This window comes from Hyla sarda, chromosome 2 (genome assembly GCF_029499605.1).
Source record: "Hyla sarda isolate aHylSar1 chromosome 2, aHylSar1.hap1, whole genome shotgun sequence".
NCBI lineage: Eukaryota > Metazoa > Chordata > Amphibia > Anura > Hylidae > Hyla > Hyla sarda.
Window position 1 is genome coordinate 269,850,618 of NC_079190.1, and position 25,953 is coordinate 269,876,570.

The 25,953-nt window shown below is 44.1% G+C and overlaps 1 protein-coding gene across 2 annotated transcripts in view; it reads left to right on the forward strand.

Moving 5' to 3' along the window:
- LOC130357861 (uncharacterized) overlaps positions 1-17,105 on the forward strand; it is a 102,617-nt gene extending 85,512 nt beyond the window's left edge. For both annotated transcript variants that reach the window (XM_056560600.1, XM_056560599.1), the window contains one exon: positions 15,561-17,105. In XM_056560600.1, coding sequence (XP_056416575.1) covers positions 15,561-15,618 — 58 coding nt within the window. In that variant the 3' untranslated portion in view covers positions 15,619-17,105. The remainder of the gene's footprint in view (positions 1-15,560) is intronic.
- Positions 17,106-25,953: the final 8,848 nt, after the last annotated feature.

The window sequence follows — 25,953 nt, forward strand, 5'->3', positions numbered from 1 at the left end:
CATTTTTGCAATTCATGCTATTTGATCTTTTTTATTAAATGTTTTGGACCCAATATTTTTGTGTTTGTTTATTTTTTTACGATGTTTACAGTGCTGGATAAATACCATTATCGTTTTATTGTATAAGTCATTATGGATGTGGCAATACCTATTATTTATAGGTTTGGGTGTTCTTTCTTATTTTTTGTGTGATAAAATAAGGTTTTATTGGGAAAGGGGCTTTTTTTTTTACACTTATTTAATTTATGTGCTTTAATTCTCCAAGAGAACAGCTATCACACGCTAGTGCACAGAAGTTGCCGGAATCGCCACCGGCCAAACACAGGATACAACAGGGAAATAAATCCAGCACTGTTCACTTGCGATTCAAAAGCCTTGTCTTTGTTGAACACAGGATACAAACAGGAGATAAAACTCTTCTGACGCATTTCACGCAGTCAACGCTTAGTCATAAAATACTCTAGAAGCCACATCCTACTTCCTGTGGCATGTATTCTTTCTCACTCAAGCTAGCACCTTCTGGACAGGTGAGTATTCCAACTGTTAGCCCTTGCATCTCCAAACGGGCTATTGTGCTCCAGTGACTCTATTTTATATCCAATATAATTAATAATAATTAATATTTCACTGGCAGCCCATATTGGTTAGCAGGGTAACAGTAGGTTGACATCAGTGTGATAGATTTATTCATAAACACATGTTTATATTCAAATTTTCAACAAATAAAAAAAAGACGGACATCATTTTCACCAAAAAACTACAAAACGCATTGTCTGAATGAAGTCCAATTGTGGTCAATATGTGGTGATGAGATCTAATCTGTGATTCAAGCCCAATGCTTGTCTGGTTCCTAAAATCAATATCCAGTACTTTTCCTAATTGTGTAGCCGTTTTCTAAGATCTCCTCCTCTTGCACCCGTACTGACTTTTTCTATGCCACAAATCCTTAAATTCCTAGTGTCACTTTGTTGTGCATCCCTAATATGGCGTGACAGTGCAGATATATTAACATTGTCATTCCTCACATCAGATACATGTTTTCTAGTTCTCACTTTTAGGTCATTACTTGTGCACACCACGTACTGTACAAGACAGGACATGCATGATGACAGATACACCACCGAAGACGTATTGCAATTAAAGTAGCTCTTAGCAGTGTATACTTTGCCTGTAACAAACTATTTGAAAGAATCACCGACAGCAATATAATCACATGTGAGGCATCGTGCATGTCCACACCTCCAATTGCCCTTGTGCACCAACCATGTAGGGCAGGGTTTTCCCATCCTGTTACTGGCAAACAGGCTGGGGGATATCGCAGAGCCTAGAGATGGTCCTTTCCTAGACACAATATTTACACCTCCTCCTACTATGTTTCTCAATACGGGATCCACCTCTAACACTGGGATGTACTTTTCTATGATTTTCCTAATCAATTTGAACTGTGTACTGTACGCAGTGACAAAGGTGGGTTTGCAGCATTTATTTTTATTTATCTTCTTGTGCTTGTTGCTCATAGGTTTCGTTAGTTCCCCCCCTGTTTACATTATCAATTTGTGATTTGGCCTTATCGACAATCTCTTCTTTATACCCCCTTTCCCTTCATCGATTTTTAAGCTTATTAGCTTCCACCTCAAAAGTTCTGGCTTTAGAGCAATTTCTGTTTAAACAACACATCTCCCCATAAGGAATGTTATTAACTACGTGCCGGGATGGCACGAAGATGCTTTTAAAATAGAATTGGTAGCTGTTTCTTTTCTATATGGGGAAATTATAACTTCACTATTAACTACAGAGATATTGATGTCAAGAAAGTTTATAGTGTTCCTATGGTGATGTGATGTGAATCTAAGGTTGAGGTCATGTGAATCAATGTACTTGGTAAATGCCTCAAACTCTTGCTCTGTACCCCTCCATACAATTAACAGTTTGTCTATGAAACGTCCCACCCATTGTATATAGAGATGAGCGAATCGAATCTGACAAACCCGAATTCGTTATGAATTTCTGCAAGGAATGCGAATATCGCCGCAATTCTATCGTGCAAATCACTTCATTAAACTCCATTTACTGCGGTGCAGGCTCCAGTGCATCTAAAATGGCGAATCCACATGTCAGTACATGGGGCAAGGAACGCTGGGAAGGCGGGAAGGCAAGTAGGCGGGATGACCCTGAATCACAAGCAGGATGCAGCCTATCAGCAGCCAGTCACCCCTGTGATGTCACAGCCCTATATATTCGGCTGCCATAATTCCAGCTCCTCACTTCATTACAATACACTGCAGAAGGATCATAGGATGCAGAACCTGTGTGTGTGTTTGTTACAGCAGAGAAAAGGGCAGTCCAGCAGCGTTTAACATCCTCCTTGACACATCAGTGTTCTCATGGACAGAGAGCATTGTTTTTTTTTCACTGAAAAAGATTTTTACTGCTGCTGCAGGCATTAACCTCACAGTCACTTTCTTCAGCATAGTATTACAGAGAGGGGCACATAACTGTGTGTTGCCTCATACATTTCAACAAGCTGCCTCATCTTCATAAACCTTAGCAGAGGAGGCAGGAATAATTTTTCAGTGCAATTCCGTGTCTCTGTTCCACCAAAAATCATCTGCTGGTTATACTAGTCTGAAGATGGTATAATACCCAGAGTATAATTTTGTATTTAGTACACAGCTTTTTTTTTTTTGGCTGTAGCACTGTTTTTTACTGCTGGTCTTTTACAAAAATAAATTTTTTTAAGGGTACTGTTGCGCATTTTTCTGCCCTCATAAATGCATACCGCATACGTACTGTACATCTAAGTAGTGTACTATTTTGTACCTGTTAATCTGTCAAGGGCCTACATACTGTGAAAGGACAGACAAAAGTAATCACTGGCTGGTGTTTTACAAAAAATACAGAGTTTTCAGGCGTACTGTAGCGCATTTTTCTGCCCTTATAAGTGCATATCACATACGTGCATCTGAGTAGTGTACTATTTTAAACCTGTTAATCTGTCAAGGGCCTAGATACTTTAAAAGTCCAGGCAAAAGTACTCACCGGCTGGTGTTGTACTCAGATACTTTTTAAGTGTACTGTAGCGCATTTTTCTGCCCTCATAAGTGCATACCACATACCTACATCTAAGTAGTGTACTATTTTGTACTTGTTAATCTATCAAGGGCCTAGATACTGTGAAAGGACAGCCAATAGTACACACCTGCTGCTGTTCTAGACAAATACTGTTTTAAGCGTAGTGAAGCGTATTGTACTCCCCTCATATACGCAATAAGTATGTCAGGCAGAGTACTGCCAGGATGTGCACAGAGGAGTGGTAGAGGCCTGAATTCATCAGGCGCACACAGAGGTCGCAGCAGAGTGGGGGTGTGTGGCAGCCGGAGTCACAGCGAGAGGTCAGAGCTCCCGGTGTCAACTAGCAGTCGTGTCGCTACAGCAACCCAGCAGCCATGATTGATCGGTTCAGTCTGTCATCCACTTCATCCCAAGTGAGGTTCACTCGGTCATCCACTTCATCCCGAGTGATATCGACACCCCCAGTCAATAGTCGGTGGATTCCTCAGAGTTGGCTTGGCCCTCATGCCGATGCTGACACCTCCCGGCTCTCTTAATGTGCTGCCAAAACTTAATTAAGGTGTCGGTCCCCAGTTTCAGAAATTCCTTGCAGTAGGGTCACTTTTAGCCACTATATGGTCTCCTCATGCTTCATCCACCTCCAGGCTGTGGCATTCAACCACTATATGGTCTCCTCATGCTTCAGCCACCTCCAGGCTGTGCCATTCAGACACTATATGGTCTCCTCATACTGATGCCACCTCCAGGCTCTGTCATTGTGCTGCCATGTGACATATGAGTCCTTGTTAGATTTGGTCCTTTGTACCCAGACGCCGGGGCCCGGGACACAAAACTTGGGAGCTAAAAGTTCAATTTCAAAATCATACTCAATTTCAACTTCAAAATCTTAAATTTACATTTAAAATTCTTAAATTTCAATGGTCTCCTCATGCTTTTGCCAACTCCAGGCTGTGCCATTCAGGCACTATATGGTCTCCTCATGCTTCAGCCACCTCCGGGCTGTGTCATTCAGCCACTATATGGTCTCCTTATATTGTATATTGTAGGAAACATGTGGGTATCCTTGAGTTACTCTCCCAGCATTATTGCCAGTATTAAAAGGAATATTGCCAAGAACTAGCAGAAACAGGGAACTGTGGATACTGACCACCGGCTGTTGGAATTGACTGACTATCCTAGGTGGTAGATTTACCATTTTGAAGTTCCTCAGTTCCAGTAGGCTTTCGTTCATTCTTTGTTGTGGTTCTTCAGTTGCAGAATTAAGTTGTATCATGTTTTCCTGTTCCTCCGATGAGTTAATGTCACTTGAACACACAATACTCATATTTCAGAGAACGTATGTATAATTTTATTATTTTGAATGGCAGGTGGTATTCTGACAATTTCTGACTATAAAGGAATGTTGGAATCTGGGACACAGGTAACAATAAGTATTTTTAAGCGTCCTGTAGCATATTTTTCTGCTCTCATAAGTGCATACCACATACCTACATCTAACTAGTGTACTATTTTGTACCTGTTAATCTTTCAAGTGTCTATATACTGTGAAAGGAAAGTCAATATTACACATCTGCTGCTGTTCTTTGCTGTTCTAAAATCTTCAGTTTAAATTTCAGAATTCATCTTTTAATCTTAGGGATTGTAAAGCCCTAGTATCTACTCATGCTGCTGCCAACTCCAGGCTGTGCCATTCAGACACTATATGGTTTCCTCATGCTTCAGCCAACTCCAGGCTGTGTCATTCAGGCAATATATGGTTTACTGATGCTGCTGGGCCTGGGTCTGGGAATAATTTTTTTGTTATGGTAGCACTAGCTACCCAAAATCTCCAGTTAAAATCTCTGCGGCAGTGATTCTAAAAGTGATACCTGTATTCTGCATATCATACTGAATAACAGCATTATTTCACTACCTTTTTTGTGTATGGTGTGTCCATTTTACTGTCATTCCTTTTGCCCATAAACCACGTGAATATTTGATCTTTCTGATAGTCCATTACATCTCTATTAAATCTATCCTTTTTGTAATTCATAATGTCCTTCTCCAGGTTGTCCAATTTATTTCGAAAATTTTCCTCCATTTCTTAAAACGTGCAATGTTTCTGATACTGTATTACGGTACCTTTTAGGGTTTCCATCTCCTCCTGCAAAGTAGCTAATTCTTGCTCTTCTTCTTCCATGATGTAAGATATAAGTTTTTGTGAACATTCCAATAAGGCTGCATCCCATTTTTTGTTTAAATTGCGGTGAATATGTTTTTGTGGGTCTCTTTTTCAGATGAAGACCACGTGGTAAAATGTCCCTAGAAAGGTAGGTGGTTATGGTCTTATGATCCCACCATACCTTCAGCTCTTTGGTCATCGCCGTCTCCAACTGTCTCAGAGGGACTAGCATGTCTGTCAGGGTCGCAGCTGCTGGGGATTGTGCTTCTCCCCCAAAAACGATCCTGGCCTTATTACTGCGATCTTCATTCAAAGAACCATACTGCTTGACCTCATTCTCCACAGCTGCTGCTCCTGCAATCTCCATCTTGTAGTATCCTCAGTGCTTGTGTGTTTGTTCTTATATTATAAGGCTGGTTGGGGGAGCACGTATAACGAAACAAATCGATGTGCTTTAATTCTCCAAGAGAACAGCACAACCCTTCCTGCTATCACACGCCAGTTCACGGAAGCTGCTGGAATCACCGCCGGCCAAACACAGGATACAACAGGGAAAGAATTCCAGCACTGTTCACTTGCGATCCAAAAGCCTTGTCTTTATTGAACGTATTAATTTACTTTATTAATTTATTTAAAAACTTTTTTCTTTTTTTACTTTTCACTTTTTACAGGTTGTACTGTGCTGCAGTACAACTTGTGTACTTCATGTCTTCCTTGTTTCATAACTAAGGCTGGTACTAAGAGGGACTGCACTTTCAATAACAACTATTTAGGGTACGTTCACACGAGTGGATCCACAGTGTATATTACGCTGCAGATCCGCCACTGAAGGACTCCTACAGTGCCTTTAGATGTGCCTGCTGAGAGTGGCTGCGATGTGAGAGTTGCCACACATGCGCGGTGTACTCGCACAAATCGTGGCTGCTACCTGAGCAAGGCTGAGAGCAGCCGCGATGTGCGAGTATACTGCATATGCGCACGGCGATTCGCACATCGCAGCGTGTCTCAGACTGCTGCTCCGAGAAGGCACCTGTAAAGGCAGCATAGAGCGGTCCTTCAGCGGCGCATCCGCAGCGCAATCCGCGCTGAGGATCTGCTCGTGTGAACGTACCCTTACAGTAAATTTAGATTTCCTGCTGTGGTACCTAGGCTCTTCTTCCCACCTTTGTTGAATAACTACTGAATGTACTGTTTTGGATATTTGAGTGTGTAGTACATTTGATGCCAGTGAGTACTGCTGTTGAGAAAAATATTTGTTCGAACAAATATTTATTTGATATTGTTGTTTAAAGTAATAACAAAGAGCAAAATAATTTTATCCAGTTGCTCTGCTAAGTTCCACCATAAATGTCATACCTTTATAGTCGATTTTAAGATAAAGAAAAAAATTGGTAACCTTTACACTTTCACTATAAGCATTTCATTGACCAAAGCCATACATTCTAGTAATGGTTTAAATCATGGATTTTCTAGGGCTCTAAATTTTATTTGCCAACTTTGATTATAATATGATTTTACTCCTGGGACCAAAATCTGATCTACAGGAAGTCATACATTTAACAGTAACATGCATGTTCAGCATTTTGTTGACAGAAGGCAAACAAGCAGTAAACCAGAAAGTACAACTCATTCTGTATACAATTACACCATCTTGCATTGTCACCGTTTCACATAATTTCCTGTTAGTATAGACCAGGGATGATGTGAAGAAGCAGTTTGTTGGTAGCATGGGTAAAGCATTTGAGGTGTGTCTTTAGGGTGTGAACTTTTCTTAGAAACTGATATTAAATTTGTATACATTTTTGTTTTCTTTACCTACATTCATACAGTTCAAAGCAATACTATTGGCCTGTGGCAGGTAGTACTAGTAGATTTCTCTTTGCAGCCACAAAGGCCTTCAAAAGGATCCTGGCACTCATAGGTTCTTAATGCAATTTGTTATCTTTTTTTTTATTAAGGCATTATCTCATGCAAGGTGAATACAACACGTGTTCCGGCTCAATGGCCTTTTTCAACTCCATACCAAGTGCTGGGATTCATTACTACTACTATATATCTTGTTGTCCACACGTGCTGACTACCAAACTAGTGCCAACCTACTACTTACTTATTTCAAAAGGCTTGGGACTGCCATGACAAGTGGACAGCATTGCACCTGTCAAATAGCTAATTAAATCAAACATCATCTAAACTAGCAGTTTCCAACCTGAGGTGCATATACCCCCAGAAGTACGCAGCAGTTCTCTAGGCAGCTAATGGCAGCTAATGTAATGCCTATTCATGTGAGGTCTAGCGCCGCCCCTTTAATGCCTCCTGCCTTGACAATTTTCTACTAGACCTCACATGAATAGGTATTACAGCGTGAAGTATATCCGAGGTTGGGGGGAGGTGAAAGGAGGCAGCTAAATGGAGAAGGGAGAGATATGTCAGGGGAGAGTCAAGGAAAAGGGGTGTGTGGTAACTGGCCAATCCTCAGTACTCTCAAGTGTGCACATGTAATAGAAAAAAAAGGGAGGGAGAGACAGACGGGGGGCGCAACCTGTGCCGTTACTCTGATGGGAATCAATGCCGTAATGCAAATAGAACGGTGCTCACCTTGTGGTGTTGTACGCAGAGTACAACACCTTGTAGTGTATGTCACCCAGTACTCTCAAGTGGGAGAGAAGAGAGCGCCACCATACTGCTGCACCGTGCTACTGCATCACGCAGCTGCACCACTCCACTGACAAGGATCCCTGAAAGGGAGCCTGGTGAGAGATCATCGTGTTTTATACTCCCAAGGCTGCAGTCACTACTCTGCTGGTGTGGAGTCACTGGGCCTCATTTACTAAGCTGAAACCGACCAGTTTTTCTCTGGTTATTTTGTCTGAGACATGTCTGCGCCAGTGTGCTACAGTGTGCGACAGTGTGCGCCTGAAAAATCCGACAAACCCGAAAAGGGGGTGTGGCCTGTCAAAAAGGGGCGTGGCTTGTCAAAAGGGGCATGGTTTCACAACCCGACCAATGTACTATGGAATTCACAGAAAATCTTGTGGGTAAATGGCTGGAAATATCGACCTAGAAAAAGCTGGTCAGAAAATGTTCCCGACTTTTCCCAATAGTAAATAGAGAGGAATCCTGCATGTCTGAAACAACTTTTCCCACTAGTAAAAACCCAAAACTCTTAGTAAATGAGGCCCACTGTGTATATACATTTCCATCTAATCCCCCAAACAGGATAAGTAATGTAATTTTACCCAGTGACTCCACTCCGGCATATTACCCAATACAGCTCTGGAGTTTATCAGATGTTACTGCTGATCCTGAGTTTGAGCCTATATTAAATATAAGAGTAACATCTGGTATACTAGTGTTGCTCGCGAATATTCGCAATTCGAATTTTAATCGCGAATATCGCATATAGCACTTAATATTCGTAATTGTGAATATTCGCTTTTTTTTCACATGTATGCGAAAATGTATGCACATATGCGCATATTTGCGAATATTGAGCCCTCCCTTCTTTAACCCCTTAAGGACCAGGCCATTTTACACCTTAAGGACCAGAGCGTTTTTTGCAATTCTGACCACTGTTACTTTAAACATTAATAACTCTGGAATGCTTTTAGTTATCATTCTGATTCCGAGATTGTTTTTTCGTGACATATTCTACTTTAACTTAGTGGTAAAATTTTATGGTAACTTGCATCCTTTCTTGGTGAAAAATCCCAAAATTTTATGAAAAAAATGAAAGTTTTGCATTTTTCTAACTTTGAAGCTCTCTGATTGTAAGGAAAATGGATATTCAAAATAAAACATTTTTGGGTTCACATATACAATATGTCTACTTTATGTTTGCATCATAAAATTTATGAGTTTTTACTTTTGGAAGACACCAGAGGGCTTCAAAGTTCAGCAGCAATTTGGAAATTTTTCACAAAATTTTCAAACTCGCTATTTTTCATGGACCAGTTCAGGTTTGAAGTGGATTTGAAGGGTCTTCATATTAGAAATACCCCATAAATGACCCCATTATAAAAACTACACCCCCCAAAGTATTCAAAATGACATTCAATAAGTGTATTAACCCTTTAGGTGTTTCACAGGAATAGCAGAAAAGTGAAGGAGAAAATTCACAATCTTCATTTTTTACACTCGCGTGTTCTTGTAAACCCAATTTTTGAATTTTTGCAAGGGGTAAAAAGGAGAAAATTTTTACTTGTATTTGTAGCCCAATTTCTCTCGAGTAAGCACATACCTCATATGTCTATGTTAATTGTTCAGCGGGCGCAGTAGAGGGCTCAGAAGGGAAGGAGCGACAAATGGTTTTTGGGGGGCATGTCACCTTTAGGAAGCCCCTATGGTGCCAGGACAGCAAAAAAAAAAACCACATGGCATACCATTTTGGAAACTAGACCCCTCAGGGAACGTAACAAGGGGTAAAGTGAACCTTAATACCACACAGGTGATTCACGACTTTTGCATATGTAAAAAATAAAAATAAATGTTTTACCTAAAATGCTTGGTTTCCCAAAAATGTTACATTTTTAAAAAGGATAATAGCAGAAAATACCCCCCAAAATTTGAAGCCCAATTTCTCCCGATTCAGAAAACACCCCATATGGGGGTGAAAAGTGCTCTGCTGGCGCACTACAGGTCTCAGAAGAGAAGGAGTCACATTTGGCTTTTTGAAAGCAAATTTTGCTCTGGGGGCATGCCGCATTTAGGAAGCCCCTATGGTGCCAGAACCGCAAAAAAAACCCACATGGCATACCATTTTGGAAACCAGACCCCTCGGGGAACGTAAAAAGGGGTAAAGTGAACCTTAATACCCTACATGTGTTTCACGACTTTTGCATCTGTTAAAAAAATTTTTTTTTTTTACCTAAAATGCTTGGTTTCCCAAAATTTTTACATTTTTAAAAAGGGTAATAGCAGAAAATACCCCCCAAAATTTGAAGCCCAATTTCTCCCGATTCAGAAAACACCCCATATGGGGGTGAAAAGTGCTCTGCTGGCGCACTACAGGTCTCAGAAGAGAAGGAGTCACATTTGGCTTTTTGAAAGCAAATTTTGCTCTGGGGGCATGCCGCATTTAGGAAGCCCCTATGGTGCCAGGACAGCAAAAAAAAAACCACATGGCATACCATTTTGGAAACTAGACCCCTCGGGGAACGTAACAAGGGGTAATGTGAACCTTAATACCCCACAGGTGATTTACAACTTTTGCATATGTAAAAAAATAAAATAAAATTTTTACCTAAAATGTTGGTTTCCCCAAAATTTTAGATTTTTAAAAAGGGTAATAGCAGAAAATACCCCCCATAATTTGTAACACAATTTCTCCCGAGTACGGCGATACCCCATATGTGACCCTAAACTGTTGCCTTGAAATACGACAGGGCTCCAAAGTGAGAGCGCCATGCGCATTTGAGGCCTGAATTAGGGATTGCATAGGGGTGGACATAGGGGTATTCTACGCCAGTGATTCCCAAATAGGGTGCCTCCAGCTGTTGTAAAAGTCCCAGCATGCCTGGACAGTCAGTGGCTATCTGGTAATACTGGGAGTAGTTGTTTTGCAACAGCTGGAGGCTCCGTTTTGGAAACAGTGGCGTACCAGACGTTTTTCATTTTTATTGGGGAGGGGAGGGGGGCTGTGTAGGGGTATGTGTATATGTAGTGTTTTTTTACTTTTTATTTTATTTTTTGTGTTAGTGTAGTGTAGTGTTTTTAGGGTACAGTCGCACGGGCGGGGGTTCACAGTAGTTTCTCGCTGGCAGTTTGAGCAGCGGCAGAAAATTTGCCTCAGCTCAAACTTGCAGCCGGATACTTACTGTAATCCTCTGCCCATGTGAGTGTACCCTGTACATTCACATTGGGGGGGGGGGGGACATCCAGCTGTTGCAAAACTACAACTCCCAGCATGTACGGTCTATCAGTGCATGTTGGGAGTTGTAGTTTTGCAACAGCTGGAGGCTCCGTTTTGGAAACGGTGGCGTACCAGACGTTTTTCATTTTTATTGTAGGGGTATGTGTATATGTAGTGTTTTTTTACTTTTTATTTTATTGTGTGTTAGTGTAGTGTAGTGTTTTTAGGGTACAGTCGCACGGGCGGGGAGTTCACAGTAGTTTCTCGCTGGCAGCTTGAGCTGCAGCGGAAAATTAGCTGCAGCTCAAACTTGCAGCCGGATACTTACTGTAATCCTCCGCCCATGTGAGTGTACCCTGTACATTCACATTGGGGTGGGGGACATCCAGCTGTTGCAAAACTACAACTCCCAGCATGTACGGTCTATCAGTGCATGCTGGGAGTTGTAGTTTTGCAACAGCTGGAGACACACAGGTTGTGAAACACCGAGTTTGGCAACAAACTCAGTCTTTTGCAACCAGTGTGCCTTCAGCTGTTGCAAAAGCTACAACCCCCAGCATGTACGGACAGCGGAAGGGCATGCTGGGTGTTGTAGTTATGCAACAGCGGGAGGCATACTACTTTGGCTGGGGATGCTGGGGATTGTAGTTATGCAACAGCTGGAGACACACTGGTTTGCTACTTAACTCAGTGTGCCTTCAGCTGTTGCAAAACTACAACTCTCAGCAGTCACCGACAGCCAACGGGCATGCTGGGAGTTGTAGTTATGCAACCACCAGATGCACCACTACAACTCCCAGCATGCACTTAAGCTGTTTGTGCAAGCTGGGAGTTGTAGTTACACAACAGCTGAAGGTACATTTTTCCATAGAAAGAATGTGCCTCCAGCTGTTGCAAAACCATAAGTCCCAGCATGCCCATAAGTGCATGCTGGGAGTTGTGGTGGTCTGCCTCCTCCTGTTGCATAACTACAGCTCCCAGCATGCCCTTTTTGCATGCTGGGAGCTGTTGCTAAGCAACAGCAGGAGGCTGTCACTCACCTCCTGCTGCTGCTTGATCGCCGCACAGGTCAGTCCCGCCGCCGCCGCCGTCGTCGCTCCTGGGGCCCCGATCCCAACATTAACGCCGGGGATCGGGGTCCCCAGCACCAGGGGTGCATGTCCCGCACCCGCTCACGTCCTCCGGAAGAGGGGCGGAGCGGGTGCGGGAGTGACACCCGCAGCAGGCGCCCTGATTCGTCGGCCGGTAATCCGGCCGACGAATCAGGGCGATCGTGAGGTGGCACCAGTGCCACCTCACCCCTGCAGGCTCTGGCTGTTCGGGGCCGTCTCTGACGGCCCCGATCAGCCAGTAATTCCGGGTCACCGGGTCACTGGAGACCCGATTGACCCGGAATCGCCGCAGATCGCTGGACTGAATTGTCCAGCGATCTGCGGCCATCGCCGACATGGGGGGGCATAATGACCCCCCTGGGCGATATGCCGCGATGCCTGCTGAACGATTTCAGCAGGCATCGGGCACCGGCTCCCCTCCGGCTAGCGGCAGGGGGCCGGGAAAGGACAGGACGTACTCCTACGTCCTCGGTCCTTAAGGACTCGGAAACGGGGGCGTAGGAGTACGTCCATTGTCCTTAAGGGGTTAATGGTATAGGGAACTATGACTAGTGCATTAACTCTGTGAGTTTTTGCCAGTTGAGACCAATAGGCCCATTGTGATCTATGGGGATCTCATGGCATGTAAAACAGTAAAATAAGCAGGATCGGCTCGGCAGCACAGAGGATGGGAGACCACCACTGGTTCAAGTCCCTGGCTGTTACAGTGTTGGAGTTTAACTTTACTTTCCTGGAAAAGCTGCTGAGTTGCCCATAGCAACCAATCAGATTGCTTCTTTCATTTTTCACAAGGCCCCTGCAAAATGAAAGAAGCGTTCTGATTGGTTGCTATGGGCAACTCAGCAGCTTTTCCTGGAAAAGTTTCTGAGTTGCCCATAGCAACCAGATTGCTTCCTTCATTTTTCAGAGGCCTTTTCAAAAATGAAAGAAGCAATCTGATTGGTTGCTATGGGCAACTGCACAACTCTTCCTCTACATTGTTTTTGATAAATCTCCCCCATAGTGGGAGATTTATCAAAACCTGTCCAGAGGAAAAGTTTCTGAATTGCCCATAGCAACCAATCAGATTGCTTCCTTCACTTTTCAGAGGCCTTATCAAAAATGAAAGAAGCAATCTGATTGGTTTCTATGGGCAACTGCACAACTCTTTCTCTACACTGGTTTTGATGAATCTCCCCCATAGAGGGAAATTTATCAAAACCTGTCCAGAGGAAAAGTTTCTGAGTTGCCTATAGCAATCAGAAAAAAAAGCAATCTGATTGGCTGCTATGGGAAACTCAGCTGCTTTTCCAGGAAAGTAAAGTTAAACCACAACACTGTAACACCCCAGCACTCGAACCAGTGGTGGTCTCCCATCCACTGTGCTGCCAAGACGGTCCTGCTTATCTTACTGTTTTACATGCCGTGAGATCCCCATAGACCAAAATGGGCCTATTGCTTTCAATGGGCAAAAAAATCACAGAATTAATGCACTAGTCATAGTTCCCTATACCATTAGAGAAGGGAGGGCTCAATATTCGCGAATATGCGCACATATTTTCGCATATGCCAAAAAAAAACAAAAAACGAATATGCGAATTTTGCATATATATGACGAATATTCGTCCATATATTCGGGAAATATCGCAAATTCGAATATGGCCTATGCCGCTCATCACTATGGTATACTTCATGCTTGAGTAAGACTTTATAATAAGATCCAAACAGTGCATCATTGTATCTTGGATACTTGGATACTAAAAGGCCTCAGGCTGAGCATCTCTAGCAGTGATGGCAAACCTATGGCATGTGTGCCACAAGTGGCACGCCGAGCCCCCTCGAAAGGTCATTTCGGGACACAAGGATGTCCCGGTTACCTCGCTGCGGTCCCGCGTTAGCTTTAAAAACACAGGGACCGCCGGGAGGTAGAGCACGCAGGGACGTCACGTCACTGACGTCCCATGCGTGCGCCCGTAAAGCAGAGTAGAGGGAGCATCGGGGAGGACCGAGGCGCATGGTAAGTGACCAGCGGGACGTCATCTTCGATGTTCCGACAAAGACATACAGCCGCCAGCCATACACTGTATGCCTAACACTGCCTGCCTAATGTGGGGGAACACTTCCTGTCTAATGTGGGGGAACACTGCCTGTCTAATGTGGGGGAACTCTGTCTGCCTAATGTGGGGGAACACTGCCTGCCTAATGTGGGGCAACACTGCCTGCCTAATGTGGGGGGAATTATACTGCCAACCTTGTGGGGGGAATTATACTGCCAACCTTGTGGGGGGAATTATACTGCCAACCTTGTGGGGGGAACTATACTGCCAACCTTGTGGGGGGAAATATACTGCCAACCTTGTGGGGGGAACTATACTGCCAACCCTAATGTTGGGGAACTATACTGCCAACCCTAATGTGGGGGAACTATACTGCCAACCTAATGTGGGGGAACTATACTGCACCCAATGTGGGGGAACTATACTGCCAACCCTAATGTGCAGGGAACTATACTGCACCTAATGTGGGGGAACTATACTGCCAACCTAATGTGGGGGAACAATACTGCCAATCAAATTTCGGGAACTATAGTACACCCAATGTGGGGGAACTATACTGCCAACCCTAATGTGGGGAACTATAGTGCCAATCTAATGTGGGGGAACTATACTACACCTAATGTGGAGAACTATACTGCCAACCTAATGTGGGGGAACTATACTTCACCTAATGTGGGGGAATTATACTGCACCTAATGTGGGGGAACTATACTGCCGAGCTAATGTGTATTCTGATTTAATTGCTATGCTGACACTTTGAGGGGAAAAAAGTTGGCGTGCATTCCGGTTCGGGCACTCGGGCTCAAAAAGGTTCGCCATCACTGATCTATAGACTATCAAGTCTTATCACTGAGCACATTCCATATCTAACTTGGTTGTGGGCACTATTCTGCTCATGTAGTCACTGTATAAATACAATATTATTAATTAATCCTGTACTGATCCTAAGTTATATCTTATATTATAAAGAACTGTATTTACTATTTTTCTGGTCATACATTACATTTGGTGACTGGTAGTAAGCTACCTGTATAGATGGAATATTTCTGTGTAGTTAGCGCTGGACAAGCAGGTTTTATTTTGTATTTGTTTATGTCCCAAGCTAAATGCTGTATTGTGCCTGAAGCCTTACATTAACATTGATGATTGTAGTGGAGTATATTCTAACATGGAATGATGTGTTTTATCTTTCAATTTTGTATAGAGTTTCATAGAAAATAGGCTTTTGATACAAAACTATGGAACAACATAAAATATGATTAATTTAATGATATGAAGATTTTCTTTCATTACAACCTTTTCTGATTTGCCTTTTCTTTCATATATTACAGTGATCCCCCCTCGGGTGTGCTTGTGCCTTTCAGCAAAGTACTGATGGTTTGGGAATGAACAGATTCTACAATCTCCCATATGATTGGATTGTAGTCAAGTTGTCGTCACATGGAATCCATTTGACTCCCGAAGACAAATGAGGAACCATATCATTGCCATCCCAGAGATTATTTCCTAGGAGTGTACTGTCACATGAACTTTGTGAATATTTTGTGCGCATTTTGTGCAGTATAACTTGCAAAGATCAATGGCTCACAATCTTATCCATATACAACACCATTACTCATAGGTTTATAAAAGAAAAGGCCAAGATATTATGCAACCACTCTATATTTCCCACAGTTGTCTAGTAGATGAGCAGCACACATTGGCCCAAGCTATCTGAAATGGCCTTTCTCATTTCTGAAATGATCCATGCCTCTTATTATTATCATTTAGTTGCACACATATTCCAGGTGAGGCCATACCAATGCTTTATAAAGCAGTAGTATTATGTCCCTGTCCTATGAGACCATGCCCCTTTTAATACATGACAATATGCTGCTGGCCTTATCTGCTGTATAAAGATTATAGTGATCTAATGCTGTCTGTACATTAGATTACTATAAGTATTGATCTATAAAAAGAAGGATTGCTGGGAGGAGCTCCTCTCATTTGCCATAGTAATACAGCAGTCTAAATACAGGAAGAAAGTTTCCTGCATTTGGCTCCCTGCTCTAGACACAGTGCTAACTTTGTATGCCGGAGTGGATTTATTTCAGCTCCCTGCACCTCATGAAAGTTGATCTGACTTAATACCAGCCACCTCTCTTTTAGGGTAGGGTCACACATGCCGTATTGTGCTGCACATTTGCTTAGATGTATTTTCCTACTCATTGAAGTCAATGGGTAGCAAAATAAGCAGCTGATTTTGCTACCCATTTATTTCAATGGGTAGGAAAAAATGCAGCAGTAAATATGCAGCAAAATACAGTAAAGGGGTACTCCGCCCCTAGACATCTTATCCCCTATGCAAAGGATAAAATGTCTGATCTGCCTGCTGCACCCGGCATTCGTTTAGAGCGTCGGGTGCAGGGCCGTAAGCTCGTGACATCACGGCCAAGCCCCACTCATGATGTCACGTCCATTCCCCCTCCATGTAAGTCTATGGGAGGGGGCGTGACTGTCGTCATGCCCTCTCCAATAGACTTGCATTTAGGGGGCGTGGTAGTGCTATCATGAGCCTCCGCCCCGCATCGCCAGTCATCCACAGCCAAGATCATGGGTGTCCACAGTGGCAGGAACCCCTGTGAGCAGACATCTTATCCCCTGTCCTTTGGATAGGTGATAAGATGTCAAGAGACGGAGTACCGCTTTAATAGCAGAGTGTGAATGCTCTGTGTGAATGCTCTGGCTTCCCAGGACATTGACAGCTAGGTCCTATATCTACACTACTCTGGCACAGACTGCAATTGCATACCATCCTTCACTTTACTGCTGTGTGTGGTTTTGTACCACATATCTCCTTCTCCCCTCTCATATTAAAGGAGTAGTCCGGCACGCACTTTTTTCATTTTATCCCGTCCGGGCTGAAAAATAAAAGAAAACAAACTTTCTCTTACCTGCCAATGAGCCCCCGGAGCTCCGGTACAGGTGTTCGGTCCCCGGGCTGTATTCTTCTTACTTCCTGTTAGCCCGGCACGTCACACGGAGCTTCAGCCTATCACTGGCCGAGGCGGGACAACGCTGCTGCCGGTGATAGGCTGAAGCTCCGTGTGACGTGCCAGGCTAACAGGAAGTAAGAATACAGCCCGGGGACCGAACACCTGTACCGGAGTGTACCGGAGCTCCGGGGGCTCGTTGGCAGGTAATAAAAAGTTTGTGTTCTTTTATTTTTCAGCCCGGATGGGATAAAATGAAAAAAGTGTGCGCCGGACTACTCCTTTAACTGTCTCTTTAAGGGCAACCCTGATAGCAGTGGGTGGGCCCCACCATGTAAGTGAGCCCTTGGCCACTGCCTCTTGCCCCTGCCACTAGATACCCTTCTGGTAATAACTGATTCTGTACCTTTGCCTTAATGTAAAAAGGTAGGAAGTGGCATGTACTGTGTGCTATCATTCTGCTTTTCAGTTCTCTGCTGTCAACACCAGGTCAGTCTAGCTTTGAGCTGTCAATGAAGAGAGTGGTCACAAAGAATATATTGCCTAACAAATAAGGCTGGGTTCACACTACGTCTTGTCCCATACGGGAGCGCATACGGCAGGGGGGAGCTAAAAGCTCGCGCTCCCGTATGTGACCGTATGCGCTCCCGTATGTCATTCATTTCAATGAGCCGACCGGAGTGAAACGTTCGGTCCGGTCGGCTCATTTTTGCGCCGTATGCGCTTTTACAACCGGACCTAAAACTGTGGTCAACCACGGTTTTAGGTCCGGTTGTAAAAGCGCATACGGCGCAAAAATGAGCCGACCGGACCGAACGTTTCACTCCGGTCGGCTCATTGAAATGAATGGCATACGGGAGCGCATACGGTGACATACGGGAGCGCGAGATTTTAGCTCCCCCCTGCCGTATGCGCTCCCGTATGGGACAAAACGTAGTGTGAACCCAGCCTAACCCAGTTTTTGGTTACATGTCAGGAGTATGACCAAAGCTACCAGACTATTTTAGGTCGTCAGCTCTTTATCTCAGGAAATAATTGCCTATAACTGGATACAGATAGGTAGTGAAAACATTTTTTACCTACAAATGACTGTGAGGAAATTGTCTTCACATTGTTCAAGACAGCCATCTGTCAAGTGTCTTAGCTGCAATTTGACCTAAAGATAAGCTAATAAAAAAATAAACATTTCACTCCCTCAGGTAGCATCTTTTCTTCACAAAGAAAAAATTTCCTAGAGATTGCCATCTTTCTCACAGAACAATGACTAATTAACTAAATATGTCCGTGAACCATATCTTGTTCAATAACATTTCAATAAGAACTGACTAGAAATACAATGAGACCACGCTATTCTGTTTATCATGAAAAAACAGTTGTACCTGCTGCTCACATTGGAGATGCGTCATAAGACTACCTAGACTTGTATGAATGTTAATTATGTAACACACATTTTTAGCTCCTTATGTGGGTTGTACAATGAAACACCTTTGTATTGCTGGCAACTGGGCCTGTGTCTATAGAGATGAGTTGTCTGTCCATCAAGGCAACCAATCTCCACATACCCTGTTACGACAATTGTTCTCTGTTGGAAATTCATGGTTCTGAAGTCTAGACTTCTCTAGAGTACAGTTATTCAAGACATCGGAGAAGAAAGTTGTCCTTACTCCTTATTGCGCAAGATTTTATACCCTTCCTAACAAACAAACATCAAATTTTAACATAAATAAATTCATATTACCAGATGATTCTATTCAATATTTTCTTTATGTGCAAGTCTTCATCAGATGTGACGCCCCTGCACCTGCACTTTCTTCCCCAGTGTGTCAGTGTAAGGTATTTGTTGTACTGCTATATTGCTACAATAAACTCACAGAACTTGTAAAGATCCTGCGGTGAGTGCCATGCTTTACTTTCTTGTTATACAAATATGTGATATACAACTAACTCAATGACCTATGTGGATTCCTGCATTATATCACTTGGACTGACTTGACTAGGACTGACAAGACCGACTTCACCCCGTTTGGAGCTTACCAGATTTTGACTTTCACCTGTGGCATAGTAGACTTGCGGATTTGTGGCTGCGTGGTAGACTTTGGGCCTTCCTGGGACACCAGACACTCTCTCAGGACTTGATCTTGCAGCACTCAGAAGAGAAGAACATAAGAGACTGAACTAGCTCCACCCAGGGCTTATATGGGGGAGACTCTAGAGGGTCCCATAGGTCACCCTGTAGGTCACATTGTCATTGATGCTTTCCTTGGTTACAATACATAGCAACATTATTTAAAGGCATATAACAATATATGTACATTACACTACATAGCATAGGCATTTAAGATCATACATAAGACCCAGGTACTAGGGGAGGCCCAGGGGTCACAGAATGGAGTCTGCCTGACAGGGCAGCAAGGGTACAGGGGCGCAACTCCTGTACTGGGCAGCCACAAACTCCCCCTAGTGGTGGCCTAGTGATAACAACAAACAGTTCCTGGACAAATATCCTTCTCAGGGCTGGTGAACAACAGAACTGGGGAAATAGTCCATGTGGCATTGCTGTTAATGTCCTTACATGCTCCATTTGGTGAGGAATTTGAGAACTGGGATTATAAAACATGTGAGATTTTTCAGACTTGCAACTGCATACTGGAAAATAAGGATGAGTTCAGCCTTTGCTTATGGGGCCCTTTGGCTATAGCTACTTCTCCCCATAACATTATACAAGTAAATACACATTTTTTGACGACATATTACAAATTTACCTATACATAGTAGCTCTGTCACTGTACGTGTTTACTTAGACTTCAAGGAGAACTCTCTGGCCACGAGTACCTTGTACACGATGGACAGGAAAATAATAGACATTAGACATTACATGACTCTTATGGACTGACTATCCCACAGAACATAGTGAAATCCATGGATGGTGGATCTCTTTGCCAGAAACATACTCCTTCACAGGTCTGACATCTGGAGGAGGCGGTGGTGGAAGTACAGATAAATCTTCTTTAAGACAGATCTTGATACGATTTTGGTGAACGACTTGTGGTTCAAACCCAGGCTTCTGGACTTCGTACACATCGGACTCGGGATAAGGTATAGCCATCACCGTGTAGGGTTCTGTCTCCCAGATGGATTTCAATTTGTTGGTTCTTGGGAACTTCCGTAGCCAAACTGTGTTGCCCACCTGGAGTAGTTTGGCTGAGGCATGGCAGTTGTAATCCTTTTGTTGCCTTTGTCGGGCCTCGCACATTTTCTTACTGACTTCTTACTTACTTATTTGGCCTCTCGAATCCTCCTCTGATGGTCTGAAACCCACTCAAGGGATGCTTGTGGAGAATTGTTGATTGGAGCCTGTAACCCAAACATCCGGTCTTTAGGCAGTTGCCCGTGTCGTCCCATCATCAAATAGAAGGGGGTGTACCCAGTGGAGCAGTATACTGTATTGTTGTAAATCTACAGTAATTCAGGCCATAGCCTGCACCATTCTTCTTGTCTTGACACAGAGGCTGCTCGCAGCATATGGATAAAGACTTGGTTGATGCGCTCACAGAGCCCATTCCCCTGAGGGTGATAGGTGGTTGTTCTGAGTTTTTTGCAGTCATGGAATTGACATAGTTCTTGGAAGAGTTGGGCCTCAAAGGCCATTCCAGTTTGGACAGACTAAGGACATCTAAGGGTTTGCACTCATTTAGAGTAGAACATCGGGGCCATTGTTTTGGCTGTGAGATCTTAGACAGGTACCACGACAACCCACTTGGCGTAATGATCCACCATGGTGAGGTATACCCAGACAGGTATAGGTATACCCGAACCAGGGAGGAGACAACTTCACATGGTCTAGCGCGACCAACTGATTGGGTCTGTCCCTCTGGATGGAGGGGAGGGGTTCTCTGGTGTCTTTGTGAACATTCTTGGTGACGTTACAGACAGAACATTCACGGAACCATTTCTCAATGTCGCTCCACATTCCAATCCAATAGAATCTTGGTCTGACAGTGGCTTTGGTCTTGTGGACTCCAAAGTGTCCCGACTGGTCATTATGTGCGTTGAGGAGCATCGCCGCATCTCTTCAGGGAACCAGATTCTGATGAAGTCGATCACCAGAGATCGGATCCAAAGAATTTCGGTACAACAGTCCTTTGTGCACAAACAATCACGGCCTCTGTCGCCACAGATGTTTCAACTCGTAGTCACACTGGGCATGGCATAGACGGGTTGGTACCTTTTTTGCCAGAAGGTAGTACAACAGATCCCCCATAACTCGACTTTCATCTTGGAGAGTCTTCCAGGTATACAGGTCTTCTTTAACCTTTTCAGACCTGGGTTTACCATCCATGAGGGCGGTCACAACATTCTGGTTCACAAACAGTTGATAAAATGGGGGCATCTCCACGTCTCTGTTACATTATGCGCTCCGGCTGCACACGCTGGCCGTGAGCGCATGGTCGCCTTACCGGCTGTAGCCCCAGTCCGTCACTCTCCAGGTGTTTCTCCTGCCTCCGTCTTTGCTTCGGCATGCGTGTCCTGGTCCCCTAAGGCCCGCACGCGCCAGAGCTTTAAGATTTAAAGGGCCAGTACGCTTATTAGTGTAATCCATCTGTGGCTCATTTATAAATTCCTCCACCCTCCTCAGTTTCCTGCCGGATCTTTGTTGCCTTGAGCCTGAGAGAAATCATTCCTGTTATTGCCTTGCCGTGTATCTGATCTCTTGCTTTGTGACTCGACCTTGCTCCTCTGCCGCCTGCATACTGACCTCCTGCTATGTCTAGACTACGCTACTCTGCCGCCTGCCCTGACCTTCTGCTATCCAGACTACGAGCTGCCTTATCCCTCGTGTGCCTCGCATCTCCTCAGCTGCCTGTGTGGTCAAGCCGTTCCAGGGGTAGCGAACTGGGTGTTGCCTGCAGCAGCAAGTCCATCCCACTTTGCGGCGGGCTCTGGTGAAAACCAGCGGCACCTTAGACTCCGCTCCCTGGTATGGTCCAAGTCATCTGCCACACAGGTCCAGTGGATCCACATCCACCGGGGTTCCTGTCTTCAGAAACAAGTGTTACAGTAAGATCCGGCCATGGATCCCGCTGAGGTACCAATGCCTAAAGTCACGGATCTTCCCTCCATTGTGGTACATCAGTCGGAGCAGTTGGCCCAACAGGTGCAGCAATTTTCTCAACTTTGAGCCATGACGCAGCAGCTTTTGGCCTTGCAACAGCAGCAGGTACCACATTCTGGCCCAAACCCACCTCCAGCTCCTCCCAGCTGAGCCTGCCTTTGCCTTCCAAGTATGATGGAGATTCCAAGTCATGCAGAGGCTTTGTTACACAGTGCTCCATGCACTTGGAGCTCACGTCTGAACTATTTCCGACAGAACGTAGTAAGGTGGCCTTTGTCATTAGTCTACTGTCCGGAAAAGCCCTGGCTTATGCTACACCCCTTTGGGACCGTGGTGATCCAGTATCCTCCAATTTGTCAGCTTTCTTGGCAGAAGTTCACAGTGTCTTTGAGGAACCCGCACGTGCATCTTCAGCTGAGACGGCGTTGCTGAACCTCTGTCAGGGGAATTCTACCGTAGGTGACTACGCGGTTCAATTCCGCATTCTACACCCCTACTACACCCCTGAGGAAGTCAAAAACGGTGACGGAACGCGTGGGGCTTTAGGGGTCCCGTCCCGCTCTCCATCTTTTCGGCTCCTTTGTTTGTGGTTGCTGTGCACTGGTGATATGCATTTATATACCTTCTCTTTGTACATCGTGTATTCCTTTTTCATTTGATGTTAGGATTATTTATTCGGTGACATAGTTTGATGCTGTATGTGTATTATCTTATTAGCTAGCACCACTGTCTGAGCCACTGTATTGCATGATAGAGGGACGGGACTTTTGGTGAGAAGGGGGTTCATGGCCCCTCTCCCATGTTGTAGAGGTTGCTCATTCAAGAGCCTTTTAACTGATTTTAGCTCTTTCTGTCTTTTTTTCACATTTATATGATATTTAATAAAATAAAACATGTTACTTGTATGAATATTGATCCTATGGTGTGCACTCTTTACAGTAAGTCTTTACTCTTGTATAGACAATTCCGCATTCTAGACTCTGAACTTTCCTGGAATGATGAGGGCTTGTGTGCCACATTCAAAAAAGGACTGTCAAGCAGGATTAAAGATGCCCTTGCAGCACGTGATCCTCCATCTTCTTTGACAGAACTTATCCACTTGGCCACACGCATTGATGTGCGTTTTGCTGAGAGACAGAAGGAATTGCACTTAGAGAGGGAACCTGCCCACCTGACACCCGTGTTTCAACGTCCACCTCTTCAGTTTCCTGCACCTCTTGCCGAAGAGGTTATACAAGGAGATCAGTCGCGTCTTACGCAACAGGAGAGATCACGACAACGCAATGAGAATTTGTGCTTGTATTGTGCTAGCCCGGAGCACTTTCTCAAGGACTGTACAGTTTGCCCGCACCTAGGGTATGGGGGAGAGGCGTCCCTGGGTGTGAATACTACCTCTCCACGCTTAACTTTTCCTCTAAAAGTCATCACTTCAGCCAAATCTTCCTTCAGTGCTACAGCATTTTTGAATTCTGGATCAGCAGGTTACTTTATTGATGCAGCTTTGGTCCACAAGTATCATCTTCCCCTTACTCGGCTTGCCAAACCCTTGTTCATCTCCTCTGTTAATGGACAAAATCTGGACTGTAAGGTTCACTTCTGTACTGCATCTCTCGTCATGCAAGTGGGAGTATCACATAAAGAAAAGATTGAATTCTATGTTCTGCCACACTGTACTTCTGAGATTCTTCTTGGTCTTCCTTGGCTGCCACGTCATTCCCTGCAACTGGATTGGAGAAATAATTAGCTGGGGACAATCCTGTCAAAATTTTTCGTGGAAGGATATACCCTCTATCGGTTCCTGAGACCAGTATATCCAGGAGAATCTCCAAAAGGAATTTATCCGTAAGTCCTCTTCTCCTGCTGGAGCAGGTTTCTACTTTGTAGGGAAGAAGGATGGCTCACTCCGTGCATGCATTGACTACAGGGGACGTAACAAAATCACGGTCAAGAACCGTTACCCTCTACCTCTTATCTCAGAACTTTTTGACCGTCTACGTGGTGCCAAGGTCTTCTCCAAATTGGACTTACGCGGTGCGTATAACCTCATTCTTATCCGCAAGGGAGATGAATGGAAAACGGCCTTCAATACTCGTGATGGATATTTTGAGTATCTTGTAATGCCTTTTGGTCTCTGTAATGCTCCAGCTGTTTTTCAAGAGTTTGTCAATGATATCTTCTGTGATCTTCTCTACACCTATGTTGTCGTATACCTAGATGACATCCTGATCTTCTCTTCCAACCTAGAGGAGCTAGAAATGCCTCTTCGAGAAATCTAGTCTTCCGTTTCTTGCCTACATTGTCTCTCATCAAGGCCTGCAGATGGATCCAGATAAGTTGTCTGCAGTATTGGTTTGGCCTCATCCTTCGGGCCTACGTGCTATTCAATGCTTTCTGGTATTCGCTAACTATTATCATCAGTTTATCCCACATTTTTCATCCTTGGTTACTCCTATTGTGGCTCTCACTAAGAATGCATCTAATCCTAAATCTTGGCCTCCAGAGTCTGAAGAGGCCTTCTCCCATTTAAAGTCTGCGTTTGCCTCTGCTCCCCTGCTTACAAGACCTGATCCGGAGAGGCCCTTTGCTTTGGAGGTTGATGCGCTATTGGAGCAGGTGCCGTTCTCACTCAGAAAAACGCCAAAGGCAACAATGCAACTTGTGGGTTCTTCTCCAAGACATTCTATCCTGCTGAGAGGAATTACTCCATTGGAGATTGTGAACTTCTCGCTATCAAGCTAGCTTTGGAAGAATGGCGACATTTATTGGAAGGTTCTTCTTATACGGTCAGCATCTACTCCGACCATAAGAATCTTCTATACCTTCAGTCTGCTCAGCGTTTGAACCCCCCGGCAGGCAAGATGGTCACCGTTCTTTTTTAGGTTCAACTTCTTCATTCACTTCCGTCCAGCAGACAAGGGCTGATGCTCTCTACAGGTCCTCTGACTTCATTGGTTTGGACTCCACACCTAGGCATATTGGGGGCTATTTATCAAAGGATTTGTGATTTTTTTCACGTAACTTTGGCGCAATACTTTGGCGCAGTGTCTTTTTGCGCCAAAGTTTGGCGCATTTTTCTCCACTGTCATTTTTACAACTTTCTCAAAATCACACTGTCCTGTGTGTGATTTTAACTTTAGTCAGTAATTCATCATTTGTGCCAATCGATCTTTGGCGCAATTTTGCACCTTTAGGTATTTTTTGGCGCAATTCACCGTCAAGAAATTTTGCACATGGAAAACACACTTAGCAATGTCAGAAAATGTAAAGGCGTCAAATTACATAAAACATTTTTTTTTGTGAAAGCAGCGACACCTCTGGGACTGCGCAATACTATCCTGCGACATAGTTGTCTCTGAGGGACCTTCACCCTCCGTTGAGCCAGCATTGGACATGGCCACACAGGTTCAGGAAAATTAAGCACTAAAGTAACCAAAAAAAAAACTACTCAAGTTGAGAATAAAATCCATTTCACATGGTGGCCCTACAAAAGAAAATAACTCATGTCGCTTGCTGATATACTGCAGGAGGTACTCCGAAATGGCTGCTCTACAGGGTAAAATACGCTGTCCTCTGTGGTGGTAAGTTCTGTGTAAAAGGCCCTGTGAACAGCTGATTTCAACATTTGAGCCAAAATTACTA